Genomic DNA, 20,500 nt, shown 5'->3' on the forward strand with positions numbered 1-20,500 from the left:
ACGCAAGGCCGAGGCTCCGCCGGCCTCCTCCGGGCCCTGACAGCGCTGCCGGGCCCGCCCCGCCGCCGCCCCGCCCCGCAGCCCGCCAGGTGCCGGCCCCGAGCCGCCGGAGCCGGGAGCCGGGAGCCGGGCTCGGTACGTGCGGGGCGGCCCCGGGGAACCGGGGGCACGGAGCGGGGGGGAGCGGGGCCGGGAGCCCGCAGCCCGCACCCCAAACCCCAAACCCAGCGGGGTGCTGCGGGCTGGGGCACGGGGAGGCTCCGGGCTGGGCGCTGTTTGCCCCCGGGAAGGGAATCGGGGAGAAACGCGGTCAGCTGCTTGGTGCAGCGCCGGCCACGGGGGGATATGGGCTGGGAGAGGGGTCTCAGATGGCCCCAAAATGCAGCAGGGTGCCGGGGAGATCTTATAAAGCTTCATCTCGGTGCGCCCAGCAGGGTGGGGAAGGGCTGGGGCAGAAGGGTCGGCGTCTAGCGGCCTGCTGCGAAGGGTGAAATTTAATCGTAGGCAAGGCGAGGTCGTGTGCTGGGGGAGAGCCTTGCGGCTGTAGGGCGAGCGCCCTGCCCGAGGTCGCGCCAGCTCATGGGGACGGAGGCTGTGAGCTGCCAGCAGCTGCGAGGGGGCCGCTAGGATGGTGCCCAGGCGGCTCCCCAGGAGAGGAGGGAGCCCGGCGGCGGTACCAACGCAGGTGTTTCCAGCCAGCCCTGCTCCGGAGAGGAGAGCTGGGGCTGGAGCTGCCCGCTTGGTGATCAGGAAGGACGGGCCCGTGGTAGAGACCGAACAAACCCGGTTCTCTTGGCAAGCAGGGAGAGAAGGGACGATGACGATGGTGGGGATGGAATTATCTGTCAGCACGTTGGCAGCCTGAGCCCTGTGAAAGGAGGAGAGCCCTTCCAGCTAATGGATAACGCTGTGCAACAGCACGTACCTAGCGGGAGGCTTTACCCGTCAGAGCAGCGGGATCTCGGTTCTGCCTCCCGAGGGGACCAGACAGGCAAAGCTGCGGGAGCTGTTAAGGTGGCGTTGGGTTGCTGTATGGGGTGCACGGGGGGTTGCGACCGCTGCTAAAGGCAGGGAGGGGGCCTGGGGACCTGGGGGGTGCTCCCCAGCCACAGGGAGTGGGAAGGGGCGGGCTGGGATGAGCACTCTCGTGCCGGCATCCTCCAGATCACCCGCAGGAGTCGTGCTCAAGCTGAAACTTCTCCGAGTACCTGTGAGTGTAGGTGGGTGCCCCTTGGCCCGTGGCAGGACTGGAATGGTTGTTCAGAGACGGTCTCCTTGCACCGGGCAGAACTGGTGAGTGTACCAGGGGTTGGCATACTCCAGGTGTCAGACACAGTGAATTTAACTAGAAATGTTCTAAATTATAGTTATTTGGATGTAAAATATGCTAAGAAACACTTGGTGAACCTGCAGGCTGTCTTCCTATTTGTTCCTTTCAACCAACATGCTTGAAACAGTGCTTTCTTTTCAGCTGGGCCCTGTGCTTTCCAGAGGGTTTGATTGAAGGTAGGCAGTAGAGGGCTGGGGGACTTAAGGAACTTACGCGAGGCTGTCTGCGTGGCATGGACTGAGGGCAGGAGGGGGGTGAGGCTGTAACAAGGATGGGATGGTGGATGGGATGATGGAACCGCTGCCCCAGGTGTTCCCCTCAGACTGGTGCTGAGCGGAGCGAGCACGCTCAGCCTTCCCGTGCTGCTGGTGAGGCTCCGGTGGCTGCGTCCACACAGGGCTGCAGCCAGGGAGGTGCTGGGGGTGTGTGTTCCTATGCTGAGTACCAAAAGATCTTGTTACGAATGTATCTGGGACAGTCAGCAGAGAGGGATCTTCTCTTCCTGAGCCTCAGCCCTTCCTAGGAAGACAGAAGGCTGTGCAGAGTTTCTTGGTGTGTTCCCTCAACAGGTTCTACGTGGGTCTGTCTGAAATTCAGTTCCTCAGGCATCTGTTCGGGCTGGAGCCTGTCTCGGGAGGGAAGGTGTCTCCAGCAGTGCCTTGTTTCAGTTTATGAGCATGGTTTTGAAGCTCACTTCCCGATCAGCATGTGAAGTTGCACAGTGATGCAAATCATGGTGCTGCTTTCCTTCGAGATGAAACACGACTGGTGGATGCTCACTGGGAGAGCAGCTAATGCTCTCCTGCAGCTAAAGGGCATTCAGCCAGGGGCCAGACAAGAGCTTGTCCCCAACACCCACACTGTGTTTTGTTGGGTTCTGGGTCCTTGGAGCAGCGTTGTGACCTGCAGAAGTGTTACCAGTGCCGGCATTGCTCACTGACACGGTGAGAGAAGGGCTCCAAGAAACTTCGTTGTGTAAAAGTTTATCTTTTTTCCTCCTTCAAATTAGAATTTAGGAGATAAACACTTGCATATAAAAGACGTGGTTGATGCAGAAATCTTCCAGTATGAGTGGTTTGGGAGGGAGATATGCAGTCTTCTAGTAGCTGCTCAGATCCAAGATCATTTTTTTTTTGCTTATAGGTAAAGAGAAGAATGAGGTTAGGTCCTCTGCATCTGTCTGTGGTACTGTTGTAAAGCTCTACATTCAATTTCTTGTACTTGATTTAATCAGGAGATAATACCTTAGGTTGCAAGAAGAGAAGTTTTAAAAATTCTTTGAAATGGCAATTTTTGTAGGGCCTACAGCAGGACCATGTGTTACTTCTGTTGGTACGGGTATTACCATGGGTGTGTACGTGGGCATGTATATGTGCTGCACGTAGGGTCAGTGCTGTGGTAGCTTTTCTGTGTTCAGCTTTGCACTAAGCTAAGGGTAAGACTGCTGGCTGCCAGCTGAGACTGGGGAGGAAATAGTATTTAGGTAATATGGAGATTAAAATAATCATGAAGACAGCAGGACTGGGGGTACTTCCAAGCTTCCAGGCAGGTATGCTAACTTCTGAGTAAAATGTCAGACAGCACAGGGATGAGAAACTGTTCTCCCAGACGGATGAGTGCAGAGCTGCTGGAAACAGGAAGGACAGGGAGTTGGGAAACACCAGGTAGGTGCTGATATGCCCCATGGCCCTCAGCAGCAGTCAGCGGTGTTCTAAAAGGAGCAATGCAAATTGTGCAGCATTCTTCCCTTCTGCCCCGTACAGTAAAAGTGAGAGTTTGCATTGGGAACTCCAGTTGTTCTGCAAATCTTGGGAGATTTGGGTTTGTTTGTTGGTTGGTTGTTTTTTTTTTTTTTTAATTCCAGGTCCTGATTTTGCAGCTGTTACAAAGACAAAGCATTCTAGGCTGAAATGGAGATTTACTCTGCTAAAGATTTCAGCACAAGGCACCAGTTTGCAAACACAGATGTGTTTCTGTTTTGTCTTCCGAAAACGCGTGACCTGCAGCTCCTGCCTTGGGACGCGATGCTCACATCGCTGTTTTCCTGCTGTTCCCTTGCTATCAGCCTCGCAGCTAGGGAGAAGCGACACGATTTTCCTAGGCAGTGTCAGAGGCATGGCTGCTATGCAGAGGATGTATTTCCTTGTCTGATCAGAGGGAGGACAATTAGCACAGAAGCCATAGGAAACCACAATCCATTTTCTCAACAGTACAAAGTCTCGGAGGCAGGGGGAGCACGCTTTTTACTGCTGGCACAAGACGCTGACGGAAGCTCTTGGCTGCTGTTAAGATTTAGCGTTGGGTTCGTGCACTCGGAGGCATCTTGTGGCTGCGGTCTGAAAGGTAGTGCCTTTGTGCCAGTGCAAAAAGGCTGCTGGGGAGCCTGGTGAGCACAGCAGGCCTGCGCTGGTCACAGCCCCGGGCGGAGGATGGAGCCGGGAGGGGAATGGGTTCACCTGCACAGCTCCTGAGCGAGGCCCTGCTGGAGAGCAGCTGTGCCTCATCAGGGCTCTCTCAGCAGGCTTAAAATTCATGTGAGCAAATACAAGGGAGAGCCCCAAAAGATGGCAATGTAATTAGCATCTTAGGACTCGTGAGTAACAGCTGTGAGCTGTGTATTGGGCTTTGTAGCTCTCAAACCCGAGCTGGTCAGAGAACAAAGGTGAGAGCTGGGGCTTTAGATGCGATTTGGGTAATTTATGTCTCTGTCACCTATTGTGATCAGCAAAGGAGCTTTGTATTAGTAGCAGTTGTTTCCTTTACCTGTTTTATATGCAAGAAAATGGAATAATACCCAGTTCTCTTATAGATTAAGAGAATTTAAGATTATAAAAGGAAGGATTCATGCTGAGATGGTGGTCCCCATGCCTGGAACCAGACGTTCCCAGCTGAGGGTGTCCCCAAGCCTTCTTTGCTACCTACTCTCTGCATTTAGAAAGAAAATCTTCTGTGCCTTGTCCGAACAGGCTGGCTACCTATTGCACTTTTTGGAAAAGGTGCTTTTGGAAGGAATGTGTCTAGCTTCCACTGCTGTGGAGAGGTAAGTTTGGGTGTCCGAGCTGCAAACCACGTGCAAACTCCCAATCCAAAGGGAGCCCTGACTGATGTCCAAAGTGACTGAGCCGTTCACCAGGATGAGGTGCGGGGGCCGAGGGGCAGCTACACGTGGGTGCGGGTTGTGTGCGGGACCCTGGGGCAGCAGGCACGGCAGGGAGGGCTCAGCACCTTCCTGCTTCTCACCCTGCTTCGCTGAGCCTCAGAGCTCAAGGTAGGGCAAGCCGGAGGCTTCTTTTCCCAAGCCCTCAGCTGGACGGCAGTGCCCTGCTGGGAGTTGTTCCTCCAGCCTGTGAGTCTGCTTTGTGCCATGGTTGCAGGGTGCTGGTCGCAGGGCACCGCCAGCCTTGCCTGTTAATCTGTTAATCGATACAGGGTTGACTCATTCACAGTGCCAAGACCCAGGACAGCTGCTGTCTGTGTTTTCTCTCCTTCCCTTTTGGGCTGATTTTTTTGGTTTGGTTTGTTGTTTTTTTTTTTTTTTTTTTTTTTTTCCAAATGGCCATGACTCAGCCCTTCCCTGCTGCTCTCCGAGTTTCCTGGTCTCTGAATAGGCTATTCTTGGGACAGTAGTTCCTGGCTGATAGCAACAAGGGGAGTGTTGTTTGTGTTACTTTGTTTATTTATTTATTTTGCCTCCTCTGGCCTGGCTTTAAGCCCTGCTTGCCTCTGATCTTTTCCTTGTCCCCGGATTACTGAATCGTCCTAAATTGCTGGATGCCACCTGGGGTTTGTTCTTGCCCCTGTACCAAAGCAGTGCAGAACCAGGCTGGTCCAGGCCGAGCACCTTTAGCTTTACCCTAGTGGCAGGGTGATGGTGACACTCCTAAGAGCACAGAGTTATCCTGTTACAGCTGTGCCTGTTGTAATGCTTTAAAGCCCCTGTTTTATCCCCTCTAATTCCAGGGGGCTGTGCTGGGCTCTCCAGTGATCTGCCTTGTGAAGGTGAGGGTCACTTCTTATCACCGTGTCCATACAGCACAGGTAACACGGTGAGAAGTAAAGGGAAAATACCAACTGGGATTTAAAATCACGGAAAAGCAGCTTTCTGATGACTTAATTAGTTACTGCCCGCCCCCACGGATTGCAGAGGCTGCAAACCTGGAGCGTTCCCTGGGATTCCCTTTGGCATGCCTCACGAGGCAGGTACACAGCTTCTCGCCACGGAGGATTTTGTCTTTCTTCTGAAGTTTATTCCTCTGCAGTGTGGGCTGTGGGAAGCCACCTTCCAGGGCAGGCAGTGCTCCCAGGCCGGGCGGCACAGCTCTTGCTCCGCAGCTGGGTGGCTGGAAGCGAATGCGGTGCCTAATATTGAGCAATATTTGCTGGCTCGCACTGCTCTGTCCAGGCAGTTATACACGAGGGGGAGTAGCCAGAGCTGTTGTATATTTTGCCTAGAAAATACAGTTGGCTTTTAAAAACAACAGAGGCACTCTGTTTTCTCACAGGCTGTGGTTACCAAGATAAATTTCTTAGACAAAATACTGGAGAACTGGAAACACAAGGGCAGTGTTCTCCTCCAGCACCCCTCCACGTTTTTGGGTCTGCTGTATTGTTGTTAAGCCAACCAAGATAAAAGCGTTTCTGTGCAAGGAGGCTTTGAGAACATTCACTGCCGGATTAAATTAGCCTTTCTGAGAATAATTAGTAGCTGGGATGGAGGCAGCCCCCCTCGCTGCAGCTGTAAATTCCACTCGTGCTAGGACCCACTGCAAGTGACTCAAATGGTAGATGTGAAAGCTGTGTCTGGGGCACTGCTGTTACCTTGAGATTGGATTTCTAGTCAGTTGTGAGTGCAAAGCAGCCCACTGAATTGTTATTTATTTATTTATTTATTTATAAATAAATAAAATGATGTTTATCCTGTGGGCATCTTAGCGTTATGCACTTGAATTTCCACCCATCTCATCTCCTGCCGTGAGCAGTGACCCTGCCTTTGCTCCTGGGACTGTTCGAAACCCTCTGATCAGCAGCTCTCCAAGTCTAAAAGTGAAGCGCTGCGGTAACAACTTGACAGAGAGGCTGAGAAAGGGTTTAGAAATGCTTAGAAGAGGGACTTGAGGAAGTGTGCTGCTGAGTAGTGGAGATGCCTTGGAAATCAGTCGAAATACCTAGATTTTCAGCACAAGGTCTTCTGCTTTCTATGTCTGCTCTTCTGGAGCTGGTGTGGCTCTTGTCCTACGTGTGCCAGCGCCTGGAGCCGTGTCCTGGGGAGGCATGAGGATGCCGACTCTCTCCCTCACCTTTTTTTTCCAAGGGAATGCAGCCCTGCGCTCTGTGCAGATCTTAGAGTGTGGCTGGCTGATTTGTGTCTTTGTCAATGTTCCTCTTGGATCTGCTTACATTTAAGCGAGGCGGGCTCACGATGGGGCTCCGCGTGCCCTTGCCATCTGCCCTGCTGGGGCTGCCCTGCAGCAGGCAGCAGCGGTGAGCTGGGGGCACGGGGAGCAGCTTCTGGCACGACCGGAGGCACAGATGTGCAGCAACTCGCTGCGTGCCGTGGTTCGGCAGAGAGCAGAGGTTGGGGTGAGGGGTTATGAAGGAGCTGGCAAGAACTTGGTGCTGCAAACTGAAACCAAAGACACGGATACTCAGCGCGGGCTGGCTGGAAGCAGAGACGGGACCCCAGGAGCTGTGCTTGTGGTCCTTCTTGGTGGCAGGGCTCAGAAGAGAGTTCGTGGCGTACGTTGCAGCTGGGGTGAACCCCAAACCACGCTTATTTGTCGTGGTCTTAAGTAAAGTGGAATGACACAGAGCGCTTCTCACGCGTCCTCAGAAAAAAACGCAAGGTGACACTGTACCTGCTAAACTGAGATGTCAGCAGCTTCTCTGGTGCCAAGAGAGGGGTATTTGTGGGGAGAGCATTTGCACAAATGTTTTTGGAGGCTGGAGTCAGCCCTATAGCAAACTGGTGCTGTGCCTTAGCTAAGAAAACACCAGTACTTGGACATGTATTTTGTACATCTCTTGGAAGGAAAGTGGATCTGGAATCACCATCGATGTATTCGAAATTATTTCATTGTGTTGCAAAATCTGCAAGGGAATTCTGAATAGGCTCTTGGGCACTGATTAATTCTGAAGCTGAAATGCGGCTACATCTCCACAAAAGTGCTGATCCTGTACGACTTTAATTTCCTCCTCCCTTGGAGCTCAGTGTGTTATTTGATGGAAGTCACACATCTAATCAGCTCGATTCAGCAATGATGTAGCTGGATTATTTGACTTTCTCTCAAAAAATTCTATAGAATGAGGGAGTAATGAACAAATAGCGTGGATAAAGGAATCAAATATTTTTAATACAGTGCTGGGAAAGGGAGCTATAGAAAGCTGGGCTGTCCTGTGAGAAGCAGTGGGCAATCACCCTGTATTCATCTTCTCTGTGAGAGAACTGGGAGGCAGGCACTGGAAGGGGCAGGCAGCAGGCTATAACAACTTCTCATGACTGTAATGCTTCTTTTTTGTGGAGGTAACTGAAGAGCAGAGCTTGCTGCTGCCATATGTAAGCTCAGCAAACCAGTGGGCTGTGAGGAACTCAGGGTGGTCCCTGGGGAAGCCCCAGGCTGCCTGATGCTCCGGGAGCAGGGGGGAGGTCAGGGGGCTCGTGCTGTGCTTCCTTCCTAACTCGTTTTTAAGCATCTGTTACAGGCTGCCGTCAGGGACAAGATACAGAGCTGTGGTTGTTGGTAATGCAAGGAACTATAGGGCTCCTGCCCCTTCGTCTCTGGGATTTGTACTTGCCTTTAAGCTGCTTGAGTGGTTGAAGCAAAAAACAGCTAACGTCGTGGCGCAGTTAAGCTTGGTGCTGTGTTAAAACACTGTAGTATTGGAGTAATCTTGTTTTGTTTGCTCTAGGTCATTGCAGGTTGTGTTATTAACGTACAGCAGATAACAAATGGAAGACGTAACGTGGTGTTTTTCCACTCGGGGTAAAGATCAGGTAGATGTCCTGGGCGCTGGACGACAGCCAGTGATCTCGCTGGGTGCTTTCTCATGGGTGTTACCGAGCGTGTGTTTGGGCTGTTTGTCACCTTCACCAAAAGTCCCACGGAAAGGCTCTGGTTCTCCAGAGATCTGGCGTGGGGCACCCCATTTCTCACCTGAGTCTCTCAGGAGCAGATGGCTAAGGTGCAGAGGAACACAGGTTTGCCCTTCACGTTTCTTTTATTTCACATCTTTTCACCCACGCCAACAGCTGGCCTGTTGCAGTCCGTCCTCTCTGGAGAGCAGGTCAGGAGCTGGAAATGCCTGACACAGAGCACCCCTCGAGAGGGAGGTGTTCGCTTCCTAGCCCTTCCGTGCTGATAGCTCCCCTGCAGCCCCTCTTGGCTCTCGTCACATGCTGCTGCCGGCGCGGTGAGCTCTGCAGAAGTGTGACGCTTGCTGCAGCTCAGGAACCTGCAGCAGCTGCCCCACTTTGTTCTTTTCATTTTGGATAGTTTTTCTTTAAATGCTCAGGTTAACCGGGTCCTGGCAATGCTGTTTCTGCAGCTAACAAGCGCTGGGTCAGCCCATCTGGAGGCGAAAAGCACTGGAGAGAATCCCAGAGGCGGCAGCAGGTCCTTGCAAGCCCTCCTCCCGCATGTAACCCTTTGGGGGTGCTGCAGATAAACCATCCTTGTCTTAAGCAGGGGGATTTTGTCTCTGCTTTTGCTGAAATCCATATAGAGGAGCTGCACGAAGCTGTAATTTGAATTTCTGGCTGAGAACAGCTGTGCCTGGACTGCATCAGGGAGGTTATCTGATGGTGCTTTGGATGTAATACCCTGAGAAAGCTCGCTTCGGCCACAGCTCCTGGCTTCCAGCGAGGATCCTGCTCGTGGCTGATTTGCCTGCTGGGGTATGGTGGCACGCAGGAGGTCAAATGGCATGTCCAAGGTCCCAAGGTAAAATGACCACAGTGGGGATGCTTCTCCAGAGCCCGGCGTGCTGCACAGCAGCCCCAGCTGTCTGACACGGCCGGAGCATGGAGGTGAATCGCGTTCTCCTCCAGCAGCCCTTGTTCTGAAGGACTGCTGCTGAGCTCCATCTCTGCGCCGAAGGAAGAGCCTGACCCTCCTGGAAGGAGCAGTTTTCCGCAGCTGAAGTCTGACTGCAGAGGTGTGGGACAGAACAGCCCGGCTGTTTCTGCACGGCGGGTTTCCTCTCCCTTCCAGGGACGCTGAGGGCGCACGGCTTGTGCTCGGGGACACACGGCTGAGTCGCTCGGAAAAAGAGCAAACCTTTCCCCTGGTCCTTACGCTGGGCTCCCGTCGGCGCCGTGCACGCCTGTGTTGTAGGCATGCGCCCTCTTGCTGCTTGCCCAGGACCAGGATGCTGAGCTCCTGAGGTGCCGCTGGGGTGACCGGCGGGGTGCAGCGGGGGGACGTGCTGCTTGGTCCAGCACCAGTGCGTGCCCTCCCTGCAGCGCTGCCTGCTGTTATTCTGTTATTCCTTCCCTCCTGGCCCCGGGGGGAAACACAAAGGCTGGAGGCAGCAAACGCGCCTGGGAAGAGGCAAGGCAGCGGGGGAAGTTTGGCTGGCTGACACAGAAAACAGCTCTTTTTGCTCTGCGTGAAAGGCGGGCAGAAGGAAGCCCCAGCACTGCTTTCACAGCGGGGATTTTTGCCGTCTTTCCTCTCCAGGTAAGCGCTGCCGGCTGCGGGGCGCGCGGTGCTGAGGAGCGGTGGGATTTGAGCCACGTCCCCGCGAGCTGTGCGAGCAGGCGTGTGGGCATGCGCGTGGCACGGGCAGCACCCGTGGCTCCCTCGGTGGCACAGGTGTGACAGTGAGCGTGCCGCAGGAGGTCTGGGCTGGCCGTGGGGGTGCTGCTCACAAACGTCAATGTGCTCACTGCCATCAGGCGTGGCTCCGTCCACCTCCAAGCTGCCAGTGCTCCCCGCAGCCTCTGCTCGTGCCCCTAAAGCCCTTCTAAAGGCTAACAGGCTTCCGATCGAGTGGCATTCTGCTAACATCTGACCTGTCTTTGTGCTCATCCCTAGCAAATTTAACTTCCTCCCTGTTCTCAGTATTTCTCCCCTTTAAGTCCTGAATCAGCAGGTATTTACCTTTTTTTGGCCAAGCGTTCTAGCGGCAGAAGCCCTTCAAACCAGGCTGAGCCGAGGCAGCGATCCTGCCTGAGGGAGGTGAGGCCCGTGCTGGAAGCCGAGCCGAACCCCAGCTGCATCTGCGTGTGTCTTTGGCAGTATCTGATTTCAGCAAGGCCTTGGCATCACTCTGAAAAGACTTTCAGACCCATTTCTGCAGCAGGAAAAAGCCGGTGGCACATGGTTAGCTTCCCTGGGGCCAGGAAGATGAGGTGGTGTTGGCCACGACGCTGTTCCTTTTTTAAAAGGGGAGAGGCCGGCCTTGGTGAGGGAGCCCAGTTTTTTCAGAGCTCTTGACTTTATTTTTGAAGATGTATTTACAAAGCCTGGCAGCTGAAGTTTGTGTCTGATTGGTCTACAGTGAAGCTGGAAGTGGTTGCATCCTTTTCTCTTACTTACACATTGAAATGTAGCGTGTTTTTTCCTCTTAAAAATATTGGACAGACCTGGCACAGCTCAGCTCCTCTTCTTGCCCCAGAGCTGCCTGATGGGGGACCCTGGGCAGGTCGGGGAGCACAGAGCAGAGCAGGGAGGTTGTGTGGGTTGAGGCTGTGGCTGCTGTGGGCTGGGTCCTCTGCCCTTGGTGTTGTGAGGGAGTTGTGCTCTCCTGGGACAGGGCCATGGGCAGCAGTGGGAGTGCAATCTGCTCTCAGCTCTTCCCTTTAGCTAAGCCACATCTCCAGCCTAGCCTGCTCATGGGCATCCACATAGCGTGTCTGTGCTGAATGCAAGCCTCCTGTAACAGCCCCGAGCTCTGAGGCAGGAGCAGAGGGCCAGGAGTGACCCGGTGCAGCCCCACAGTAGCACTGCAGGGTGGATGGAGCTCGCTGGAGCAGCTTGAGCAGCCCCAGGAGGTGCTCATGGTGCCAAGGCTGAGCACGGCTTTGGGTTGCTGCAGTGGCCGTTCGAGATGTGAGGGAGACAATGGGCTCACTGGAAACACAGCCCAGAAAAACCCTGCGAGTGCTCGGTGTGCTCAGCCCAGCAAAACAAAGTCTGAGTCATGATATGATGGCTGCTCGCAGAGAGCAGGGAGCGAAGGAAAGCTGTTCGGGCTGAAGAACAGATGGGCATAATCTGGCTACAAATAAACCCAGGCTAGAAACTGTAAGGTTTTCATCGCACTGCTTTGATGGATAGTGTTTTTTTTTTTTCCTACCTCTCGGAGCAGCAGGGGTTGGAGTGGGACAGCAGGAACAGCAGGAGCAGCGTGACCAACGCATCGCTGGCAGTTTTGGTGGTGTCCCCAGAGAGGGAAGGAGGGACGGGCTGATCCAGCTGACCCAGCGGTCCCGCTGCCCCCTGATCCTGGCTCTGCTCGGCTGCTTGTGCCTCCAGCCCACTCCTGCCCTTTGCTTGTCTTTAACAGGAGCCATGTTCCAGTGATCGCGCGGTGATCTTCTCTAGGTAGGTTAAAGCAGAGCAGCCAGCAGAAGCTGTGCTCTGCTCTTCCAGTTTAGAACCGACCTGCATTTCTTCGCCAGAAATACAATCTCTTCCGTCCACCCCCGTCCTTTTGCTGGTAACCAGCTCCTGTTGAGTCTTATGATCGTGAGACCTTGCTCCCAAAGGACCTGCATTCTTGATTCCATCAGATCTTAAACTCAAGTCCTGGTAAACTCAGCCTAAATTATTTGTGATTTTTATTTTCCCCTGGGTGTGCAGCTGGTTTATGAATACGGTTCTTGCAGTAAGCTCTAGTGTGGATGCAGCGTGTGGGGGAATGGTTATTCCCACGTGAGAGGAGCTAATTTGGTCTCGGCTGCTTTCGTGGCACAGATGGCACCGGTGCTGCAGCTGCAGGAAACCAGCGTGGCTGAAGTGGGGCAGCTTTGTGGTCCTGACCACTCCCCAACACCCCACCGCGAGCAGCTCGGACTCTGATCTGTTCCTGCAGAGGCACTCAGACCCCAAAGGCTGCCGTGGCAGGACAGTCAGGGAGCGTGTAATCCTTCGCCGTGTAATCCTCCAAGGCCAGCATGCTGCTCCGGGGAGCAGGGCTGCTTGCACCACTGCCATGGGCACACAAGGGCAGGGTCTGTGCGCTTGGTTCTGGCCCCGCTGCTTTTGAGAGGGGGCAAGGGGCTGTGCAGCGCTGTGAGTGATGCTCTCAGGGCAGACCGGGCGCAGAGGGGAGCCCTCGTGCCCTGCAGCCCCACGTGGTGCTGGTGGAAATGGGCTGCAGTAGGTTTTGTGCTTCTCACATTAGGATAAAAGAAAGCACAGGAGAAACGGCTTCTGAGAAGCTTAAAAGGAGCAGGCTTTCCTTTCCTCCAGGGAAGGGCACGCAGCCAATGCCCTGCTCTTTACGGAGCTCTTTTAATAAGCAGAATATTGCATTACGAGTGACGGAGCCTGCTAACTCCGAGCACAACAGCCCCGCAGCCCATGCACGTCCTTCCTTCCTCCCAGTGCCCGTGGGGCTCTGCGAGCTGCTGCCCATCGCCCTCGCCGTTATCTGCAGCCTGGAGCCGTGGCAGGGCGCTGGGGAGGGACGGCTTCGTTCAGCCAGACCCCTGGTGGAGGCTTCTGGTTGTCCTCCTGCTGCTCCGTAAGGGGTGGAGGGTTGGGATGGGGAATTGAGCAAGGAGCAGCGTCCCACAGGCTGAGGTGAGCCTGGCTTGCCCTTTCTGCTGAGGCCCCAGAGCATCCTCCAGGACTCAGCAGTCAGCCTTGCAGCTCTGGGGTGGTTCCTGCTTTGGGTGCAGCTCCTGACCTCTGGGGCTCCATGTATCCACTGCTCTCCTGCTGGGAGCTCAGCTGGCCTGCCAGCATCTGAGCAGTAATGAGAGAGAGAAGCTCTGGTGCACAGCTGGCCTGCGAGGCTGAGGGACTTGGGGACACCCCAAATGGGCTGGGTGCTTCTAGGATCCCTGTCAGGCATGGGGACAGGCAGCTCCTGGCACGCAGGGTGGCTTGGTTGGCTGCTTTTGGAAGAGTAAGCCGTCTTTTTCTTGACATCCCCAGTGAAGCTAAAAGGAGCACGGCCCAGTTTGTGGCTTTGTAGGTCACTGAAGGAGAAGGAGGGCTCTGCAGCGCTCTGTGCGTTGGGCTCAGGTGCTTTCCTCAGCCTGGGACTGCTGTGTGCTGCAGCGGCTCTGCTGAAAGCATGACACGGGCTGTGTCTCTGTCCTCTGGCTTTTAAGGAAGAAAACCAAGAGGAAATGCAGCAGGCTGACCCACCCAGCTGCTCCAGCTGGGCTGTGTGCGTCTGCATCTTAAAAACGCTGGGGAGTACATACTGACATCCAGGGGCGACCCGATGGCTCTCCTGGGCTTTGCTCAGCTCCGGGGTGTATCAGCACGCTTCTCCATGGCTCACGGTGCTGACGGGGCTCCTCTGCAGGCTTGTGACCTGCTGTGTGAGACAGGGCTGCCTTGGGGCAGGAGCCTGCTGTGGTGCCATGGAGCTGAGCAGTTTCCCAGCATGCGGGATCAGCGCTGGCGCTTGAGGGAGCCTGGTGGCTGCTGCCCAGCTCAGCACCCTCACCCCGAGCTCCGTGGCAGCTTTCTGCAGCCTGGTTATCGCCTGGGTGCGTTTTTTTCCTGCTCGCCTGTGGGCTGCTGGAGTGGGAGCTGCTGAGAAAGCCCCGTCCTTGCAGCACGCTGAGCTGGCCAGTGGAGCAGCAGCCCAAGGGACACGGGACAGGCGCAGTCACGTTGGCTCCTGGCCGGCCGCGGGCAGGGGGAGGATTTGGCTTGACGAGGGGAGCTCCTTGCGCTGCCTCCCGGGCACTGACAGCAATGTCACCGCGTCCCCGTGCCTGGTGGCAGCCTTCCCAAGCATGGAGCGAGCAGCCTCTCACTTGTATTTCCCAATTTAGTCACGTCCTACCAGGCAGAACCGAGCCAGAGTAAACAGGAAAATCGCGCCTCTTGATGTCATCGCGCTTCCTTGGAGTGCCGGAGCTGCCGGAGCCCTTCCCTGGCAGCCCCCCCTCGGCCAGGACACGGCCAAAGGCGCGATGGCAGCACCAGCACCGTGGCCTGGGGGACCGTGGCTGCGTAACCCCACAATGCCCAGCCCCCTGCCGGGGGGCTCTGCCTTCCCGGAGGGGCCTTTGGGGCTGCAGCCCATGCCTCAGTGCTTGCTTTGCCTTCCAGCTGTGCGGGAAGGAGCCGGCGAGGCTGCGAGGTGGCTGTCGGGGGAACCACTGCAAGGTGCTGCAGCCCCCCCGGGCACCGCAGGGTCTTTGGGGTGAGAAATACCCCGGGGAGCGTCTCAGCTCCTGCAGCAGTGGCTTTGCCACGTGCTGAGCCAGGGGGAGCACAATGAGGCGGTTCCTGACCGGAGCCCCTCGCCCACATCTGCACTGGGCAGGGGGAGCGGGGGCACGGCGGGCAAGGCTGCGCTGTCACGGTGGCTCCTTAATGTCACTTGTTCCCTGTCTCCTTCCACGCAGGTTTGGGAGGGTAAGGCAGCTTCTGAAGCACACTACTGAGAAGTTGTCTTCTGCATCAAGACCTCTGAGCTCCTTGCAGCAAGGAAGAGGCCAGGTAAGCCTGACGGTCATCAATCTTGTCCCACACCACGGTGATATTTAGAGGTGTTCTCTGTGGCTCTGCTTCTCTGCCCCAGTTTGTGCTTCAGGCTCAGGGGGTGCTGCCATCCCCATGGGGGTGCAGCTTTGCACGGGGCTCTGCCGGGGGGCTTTGGAAGCTGTGGGCAGCTCCTCCCTGCCTGTGGTCCCGGAGCACAGGGCAGGTCAGCTTCCAGCACGGCCTGCCCGGCCTCACACCAAGGCTTTGTGGCTTTGTGTTTCCCCTCAGTGGGGCTGAGGCCGATGCCGCAGTGGTACCAGCCCCAGCCTCGGGTCAGCAGCCACCCCCTCCCAGCCGGCACCGTGGGCATCAGGCGTCTCAGCTCACGGCACCTTTCCTTGCAGGGCAGCCCCGAGCCATGTCCAACGACCCCCCGCCACCCTACCCGGGCGGCCCCTCGGCACCGCTGATAGAGGAGAAGCACGGCCCGCCCCCTGCCACAGGTACCGGGGGTCCCAGCTGCTCTGGGGTGTTGGGGGGGTCTCTGCTGGGAGGGCAGGAGCAGGGGGAGCGCGGCTTCCCCGGGAGGAGCTGGGCCGTGGCTGCTTCTCTCTGCACTGCCCTGGACGTGCAGGCACTGGGGTGGCTGGTGCGATGCCCTGCTCTGTGTCACCGCATCGCCCAGGGCAGGAGGTCCCGGGAGCAATGATGAGAGCAGAAAGCCCCCCCTGCGCTGCTTGCTCGCTGGGGGGGGGAATTGGGGCTGCTTGTGGCCCAGGGGACGAGGCTCTGGCCTCGCTCAGCGCAGCCCCACAGGCCTCCTGCTGTGTGCTGGGGGAATTGCCCACGGGGCGCAGAGGCCCAGTTCCTTCCCCATGCTTGTCCCAGCCCCTCCCCATTTGCTCTGTCCCCCTCACCTCTTCCCTGCAGCCCTCCCTTCCCATTCCGTAGCCCCCATCCAAGCAGAGGCCACCCAGCCAAGCCCCGACCTCCCCCTTCCCCTCTGCTGCCTCCCGTGACTCTGTGTTTCCTTCCAGATGGCGTCTCCCCAGCCGTGGGACAGCCCCAGGGGGTTCCCGTCCCCCCTCCTGAATTTGGGCCCCCTCCCTATGAGCCTCCGCAGCCGGGCTTCGTGCCCCCCCACATGCCCACTGACGGCTCCGGGCCCTATGTGCCGCCTGGTGAGTGCCACGAGGAGCCGCGGTGGTGACGGGCGGGGGTCCTGGGTGGGGGTCCTGGGGGTGTCTCAGGGAGGGGAGGCCGTGATGGGGCGCTGGGGCTGCCTTTAGGGGCATGCAGCGGGCTCCTTAGGGCAGGCTGGGGGGCATGGCGCCCACCCTGGAGCAGGGCAGCCCCCAAACCCAAAACCAAGGGCGTGCTGCAGCAGCAGGGCACCGTGCCCTGGGGATGTGGCTTCGTCTGCCCCCCACAGCCCTTTATCTGTGCCCGTTTCTCCTTCCCAGCAGGTTACTACCCACCGCCAGGCCCTCACCCTCCCATGGGCTACTACCCTGCTCCGGGCCACTATCCATCGCCTGGTGGCCACACGGCAACAGTGCTCGTCCCCTCGGGGGCTGCCACCACGGTGACCGTGCTGCAGGGAGAGATCTTCCAGGGCGCCCCGGTGCAGACGGTGTGTCCCCACTGCCAGCAAGCCATCACCACCAAAATCTCCTATGAGATCGGGCTCATGAGCTTCCTGCTCGGCTTCTTCTGCTGCTTCGTGGGGTAGGTGCTGCGGGCAGAGCTGGGGCCTCCCCGCCACCAGCAGCCGTGCAGTGATGGGGTTTGCTCTGCACCAGTCCTGGTGGCCCCGATGCCAGCGGCTTTGGCCGTGCTGGTGGACACAGCGGGGGCCTCGGCACTGAATCATTGCTGGGGCCGCATGGGGGTTGCTGGGGGGGCAGTGCCTGGAGCCCTCAGCTCCTGCCGGGGGAAGATTTCCAAGGCTCTGCTGTGGTGGAGGTGCCTGTGCCCAGAACCGCAGCACTGCAGAGCTGTGGTGTTGCCTTACAGCAGGCACTCACCGTGCTGGTGCAGATTCCTGGCCCCAGAGCCACCCCCCTGCCCCGTGGGCCCTTCCTGCTGTCCCTCTGCGCCTGCAGCTGTGCCCACGGTGGGCTCACAGCTCTGCATCTCCCTGTGCTGCAGGTGTGATCTCTGCTGCTGCCTCATCCCCTGCCTGTTCGACGACTTCAAGGACGTGACCCACACGTGTCCCAACTGCAAGGCCTACATCTACACGTACAAGCGCATGTGCTAACAGCGCCCCGGGAGCCCGAGCCACTGGAATGCCACCGGCCCCTCTCCCACTGCCGTCCTAGTCTACGCGTGTGCAACACTCCTTCGCTTAACCCGCTGGTGGTGTGTATGTGCATCCCCCTGCCTCCCTCCTGCCCCGAGCTGGGCCCACCTTCCCCGAGCTCCGGTCCTGATGTGAATGGTGGACTGGGGACGCTGGTGTGGCTGCACAGGGGACGAGGGGGCTGAGGCCCCAGCTGCTGTGCATGGGGGCTCTCTCCAGCAGCTGCCTGGCAGCACGCAGGAGCGGGACGTGGTTCTGCACCCTGTATGCTCCAGGGCAACACTGGAGCAAGCTGGGGACAAGCAGCAGCTGACGGAGGCACCCACCCCTCAGACACGGTGCCCTGAGCAGGAGCTGCTGCAAGCAGGGGCAGGCACTAACCTGGAGGGCACAGGGGGAGCCCGAGCAGCCAACGGAGCACACGGGAGGATGCAGTCACCTGGCTCAGCTCTTTTAGGAACGGGCCTGGTGGAGGCTCGGTGTTGAGGAGACAGAGGGGTCAGTGTGAGGTTCTGACGTGGCTCCAGGCCCTCTCCAGCCAGGTCAGGGTGCAGCCCACAGGCAGCACGTCCCCAGGAGCACACAGAGCTGCCTTCAAGGCGTGTGTGTGTGTGTGTGAGGCCAGGGTGGCTGCCTTGCCCTGGGGCTGCGGCACTGCACCCCTCATCAGCCCACCTGTCCTGCCAGGGCACCAGCTGCATGCGCCTCCTGCCAGCCCTGCTGGGGATGCTTTGGGGAAGGAAAGCCCCCGGCTGCTCCTCGCCCACCTGGCAAGCCCTTAGAAGTGCATCCAGCATGTTGCTACCTGCCCCCAGCACTGTAGAGTAGGGGAGTTTGTTACCCGGCTCCCAGCTCTGGAGCAGACCCACATCCCCACCCCGAGCCCAGCAGGGTCTGGGGGGCACCCCCGTGGCGTTCCTCCTTGCATGTGGGTGTGGGGGGTTACTTTTAGCTCACTTCATACAGGGCAGAAGGATGGGGGCAAGCAGGCAGCAACACCAGCTGCCAGCAGCACTGTGACAGGGGCAAGAGGCCCTGGGAGGCATTTTCAGTCCCTCTATGGCCACACCTCGCACCCCTTCCCACAGCTCCTGCAGCTGGAGCACGCAGCCCCCCAGCTAAGCAGGGGGGGCAGGGAAGGCTCCTCAGTAAGGTCTGCAAACACAGCCCCAGGCAGCTGCTGTTTGCTCAGAGGTGGAACTGTGGCACTTGTCCCAGTGTTTGTATGTAAATAAACATCAGACCCTGAGATCAGCATTTGTCTTTTCTTTTCCCCCTGCTCCCAAACGCACAGATCTGCCCCAAGGAAGCTGGGAAGGGATTGTGTAAGTGTGTGTGGGAGGGGCAGCATCCCCCCAGCTCATGGTGTTAGGGGGAGGGAGGTGACATCCCCAGGCTGCAGCCCAGGCACCTCGCTCCTCTCCACACAGCCACCAAGGAAGGCAGCAAGAGGGGCAGTGCTGGAGGAAGGCACCAGCAGCCCTTGGTGAGGCCCAGCACTGCTCTGGGACACAGAGGGCACGGAAGCAGCTGTGTGACACAGGGCACCTGCCTCGGGGGAAACATTTCCTCCCATCAGAGAGGACGAGGAGGGGTGACCAGGAGGCTCCTCAGAAGGGGAAAGGCCCAGGTCAGCAGGGGCAGCAGCCAGTTACCTCCTCACAGGAGCTGGGTAAAAGAACAAACAAGAGGACACAGCAGGGATGGGGTGGGCATGACAGGAGTGACACAGTAGGTGAGTCAGAAAAGGACAAAACCGCTTCACCCCATTAACCTCCATCCCAGCCTCCCACCCCTACATTCTCCCACACTGATGCCTCTGGCTTTCCCCAGCTACAGCATAGCAAGTTTTTATTCCAGTCAAGGCTTCAGCAAAGAACTGATGTTGCACAATATACATCTGACACCTCCATACCCCCAACCCACACATTTGGTCCTGTCCCTTCACCCAGGGAGCTTCCACCCGTGAGTTATGCTTGGTCCCTGGGACACTGCAACAAGCAGGACATTCCTTTGAGCTAACGGGCCCATGGCACAGCCACCACAGCATGACAGAAACATCAGTTTCTCAGGGTACAAAATTGAGTACTGAAAAGACTGATGACACATTCTTGGGTTGCAGCCCAGGGCAGGAAACACCCTCCAGAGACTGCTCCAGGGAAAGAGATGAAAAGCCAAGCATGTGTAGACTTTGTCACTACAGGACAAGACATCTCGAGCCTTAAAAGCTGCTCCAGCCTGAGCAGAGCAGCGCTGAACTGGAATCCTCACATCTTCTCACCAGACCAGTCCTGTACACTAGTTAGCTAAAGACATTACATTACTGTGCTTGCATTATTGGTGTGCAAAAAGTCTTGGACAGTCCCCCAGAATTCCCCCCCCCCCCCATTACTTCCCTGCAGTCAACTCCACCAACGGCGAGGGAACAGTTTGGAAAAGGACAGGGTGCGCCTTGCCACCACCAAGAGCCAGGTGGCAGCCTTGGCATCACATCATGTACCACGCCGCAGCTCCTGCTGCCACAGCAACGCAAGCCGCGAGGATCAGCTGCACCAGGGGCTGCTTGGCCACAGCCACGGCAGCGTGATAGGGACAGCCGGGTGCTGCCTTGCCTGCCAGGACACAGAAAGCATCGTCAGTGCTGCGAGTCTTTCGCCATATTCATGCAGCTGCTCCCTCGCTGCCCGCCACCTACCTAGTTTGTCTGCATAGTAAGGGCATTTGCGCAGGTCTCCTTTTCCATCATGGACTGGAAGGCCTCCTTCCTGGGCTTCTTCTGTCAGCGACTTGCCGATCTTGTCCAGCTCATCAAATACCTGCACGTGGGCACAGTGAGCACACAAGGTGAGCAGAGCCGGGCAGCGTTCCTCCAGAGCCATGGGATGATCTGGAGAACAAGCAGGAGCTGCTGCTGCCTCCCTCCACCCAGCCCCAGATGCAGCATTTGGTACTCGTTTCGGAGTGCCTTGCAGGCAGATGTGTGGTGACGTCTGGGATGTGCCACAGCTCAGAAGGCGTAGCACATACCAAAAGCTGTTAAATCCAGCAGTGAGACGCAGCATCGCCCTGATGTTTGCCCTCCAGCCTGCCACAAGGCAGAGTTCTCCCCTCCCTGCTGCCAGAGCTTCTGCAAGGATCCCAACAAACAAAGGAGCCTACCACGTCCTGCCACACATCTGACCAGCTTAAACCACAGCGACCTGCTGTGGGCACAGATGAAAGCTTGCAGCCAGTAACTGAGACTGT

General features: G+C 57.2%; 2 protein-coding genes across 13 annotated transcripts in view; one reads left to right on the forward strand and one right to left on the reverse strand.

The window, feature by feature from the left end:
• CDIP1 (cell death inducing p53 target 1) lies at positions 1 to 19,634 on the forward strand. 7 transcript variants are annotated; one of them, XM_084537193.1, is made up of 6 exons: positions 1 to 135; positions 14,871 to 14,964; positions 15,354 to 15,452; positions 15,987 to 16,130; positions 16,413 to 16,677; positions 17,101 to 19,634. In XM_084537193.1, exons 3-6 carry the CDS (start codon positions 15,368 to 15,370, stop codon positions 17,210 to 17,212), a joined length of 606 nt encoding a protein of 201 aa, XP_084393319.1. In that variant the 5' UTR covers positions 1 to 135; positions 14,871 to 14,964; positions 15,354 to 15,367; the 3' UTR covers positions 17,213 to 19,634. The 7 variants fall into 7 exon arrangements, with proteins under 7 accessions (XP_084393319.1, XP_084393321.1, XP_084393322.1 ...); XM_084537195.1 differs by lacking the exon at positions 1 to 135 and adding an exon at positions 566 to 1,014; XM_084537196.1 differs by lacking the exon at positions 1 to 135 and adding an exon at positions 1,151 to 1,293.
• The window catches only part of HMOX2 (heme oxygenase 2), a 10,195-nt gene continuing 8,783 nt past the window's right edge, over positions 19,089 to 20,500 (reverse strand). For all 6 annotated transcript variants that reach the window (XM_084537191.1, XM_084537186.1, XM_084537187.1 and 3 more), the window contains exons 5-6: positions 19,950 to 20,070; positions 19,089 to 19,866 (exon numbers count right to left, since the gene is read on the reverse strand). In XM_084537191.1, the coding sequence (XP_084393317.1) occupies positions 19,742 to 19,866; positions 19,950 to 20,070 (246 nt within the window). In that variant the 3' untranslated portion in view covers positions 19,089 to 19,741. The remainder of the gene's footprint in view (positions 19,867 to 19,949; positions 20,071 to 20,500) is intronic.

The sequence above is a fragment of the Aythya ferina genome (assembly GCF_964211825.1).
Source record: "Aythya ferina genome assembly, chromosome: 15".
Lineage (NCBI taxonomy): Eukaryota > Metazoa > Chordata > Aves > Anseriformes > Anatidae > Aythya > Aythya ferina.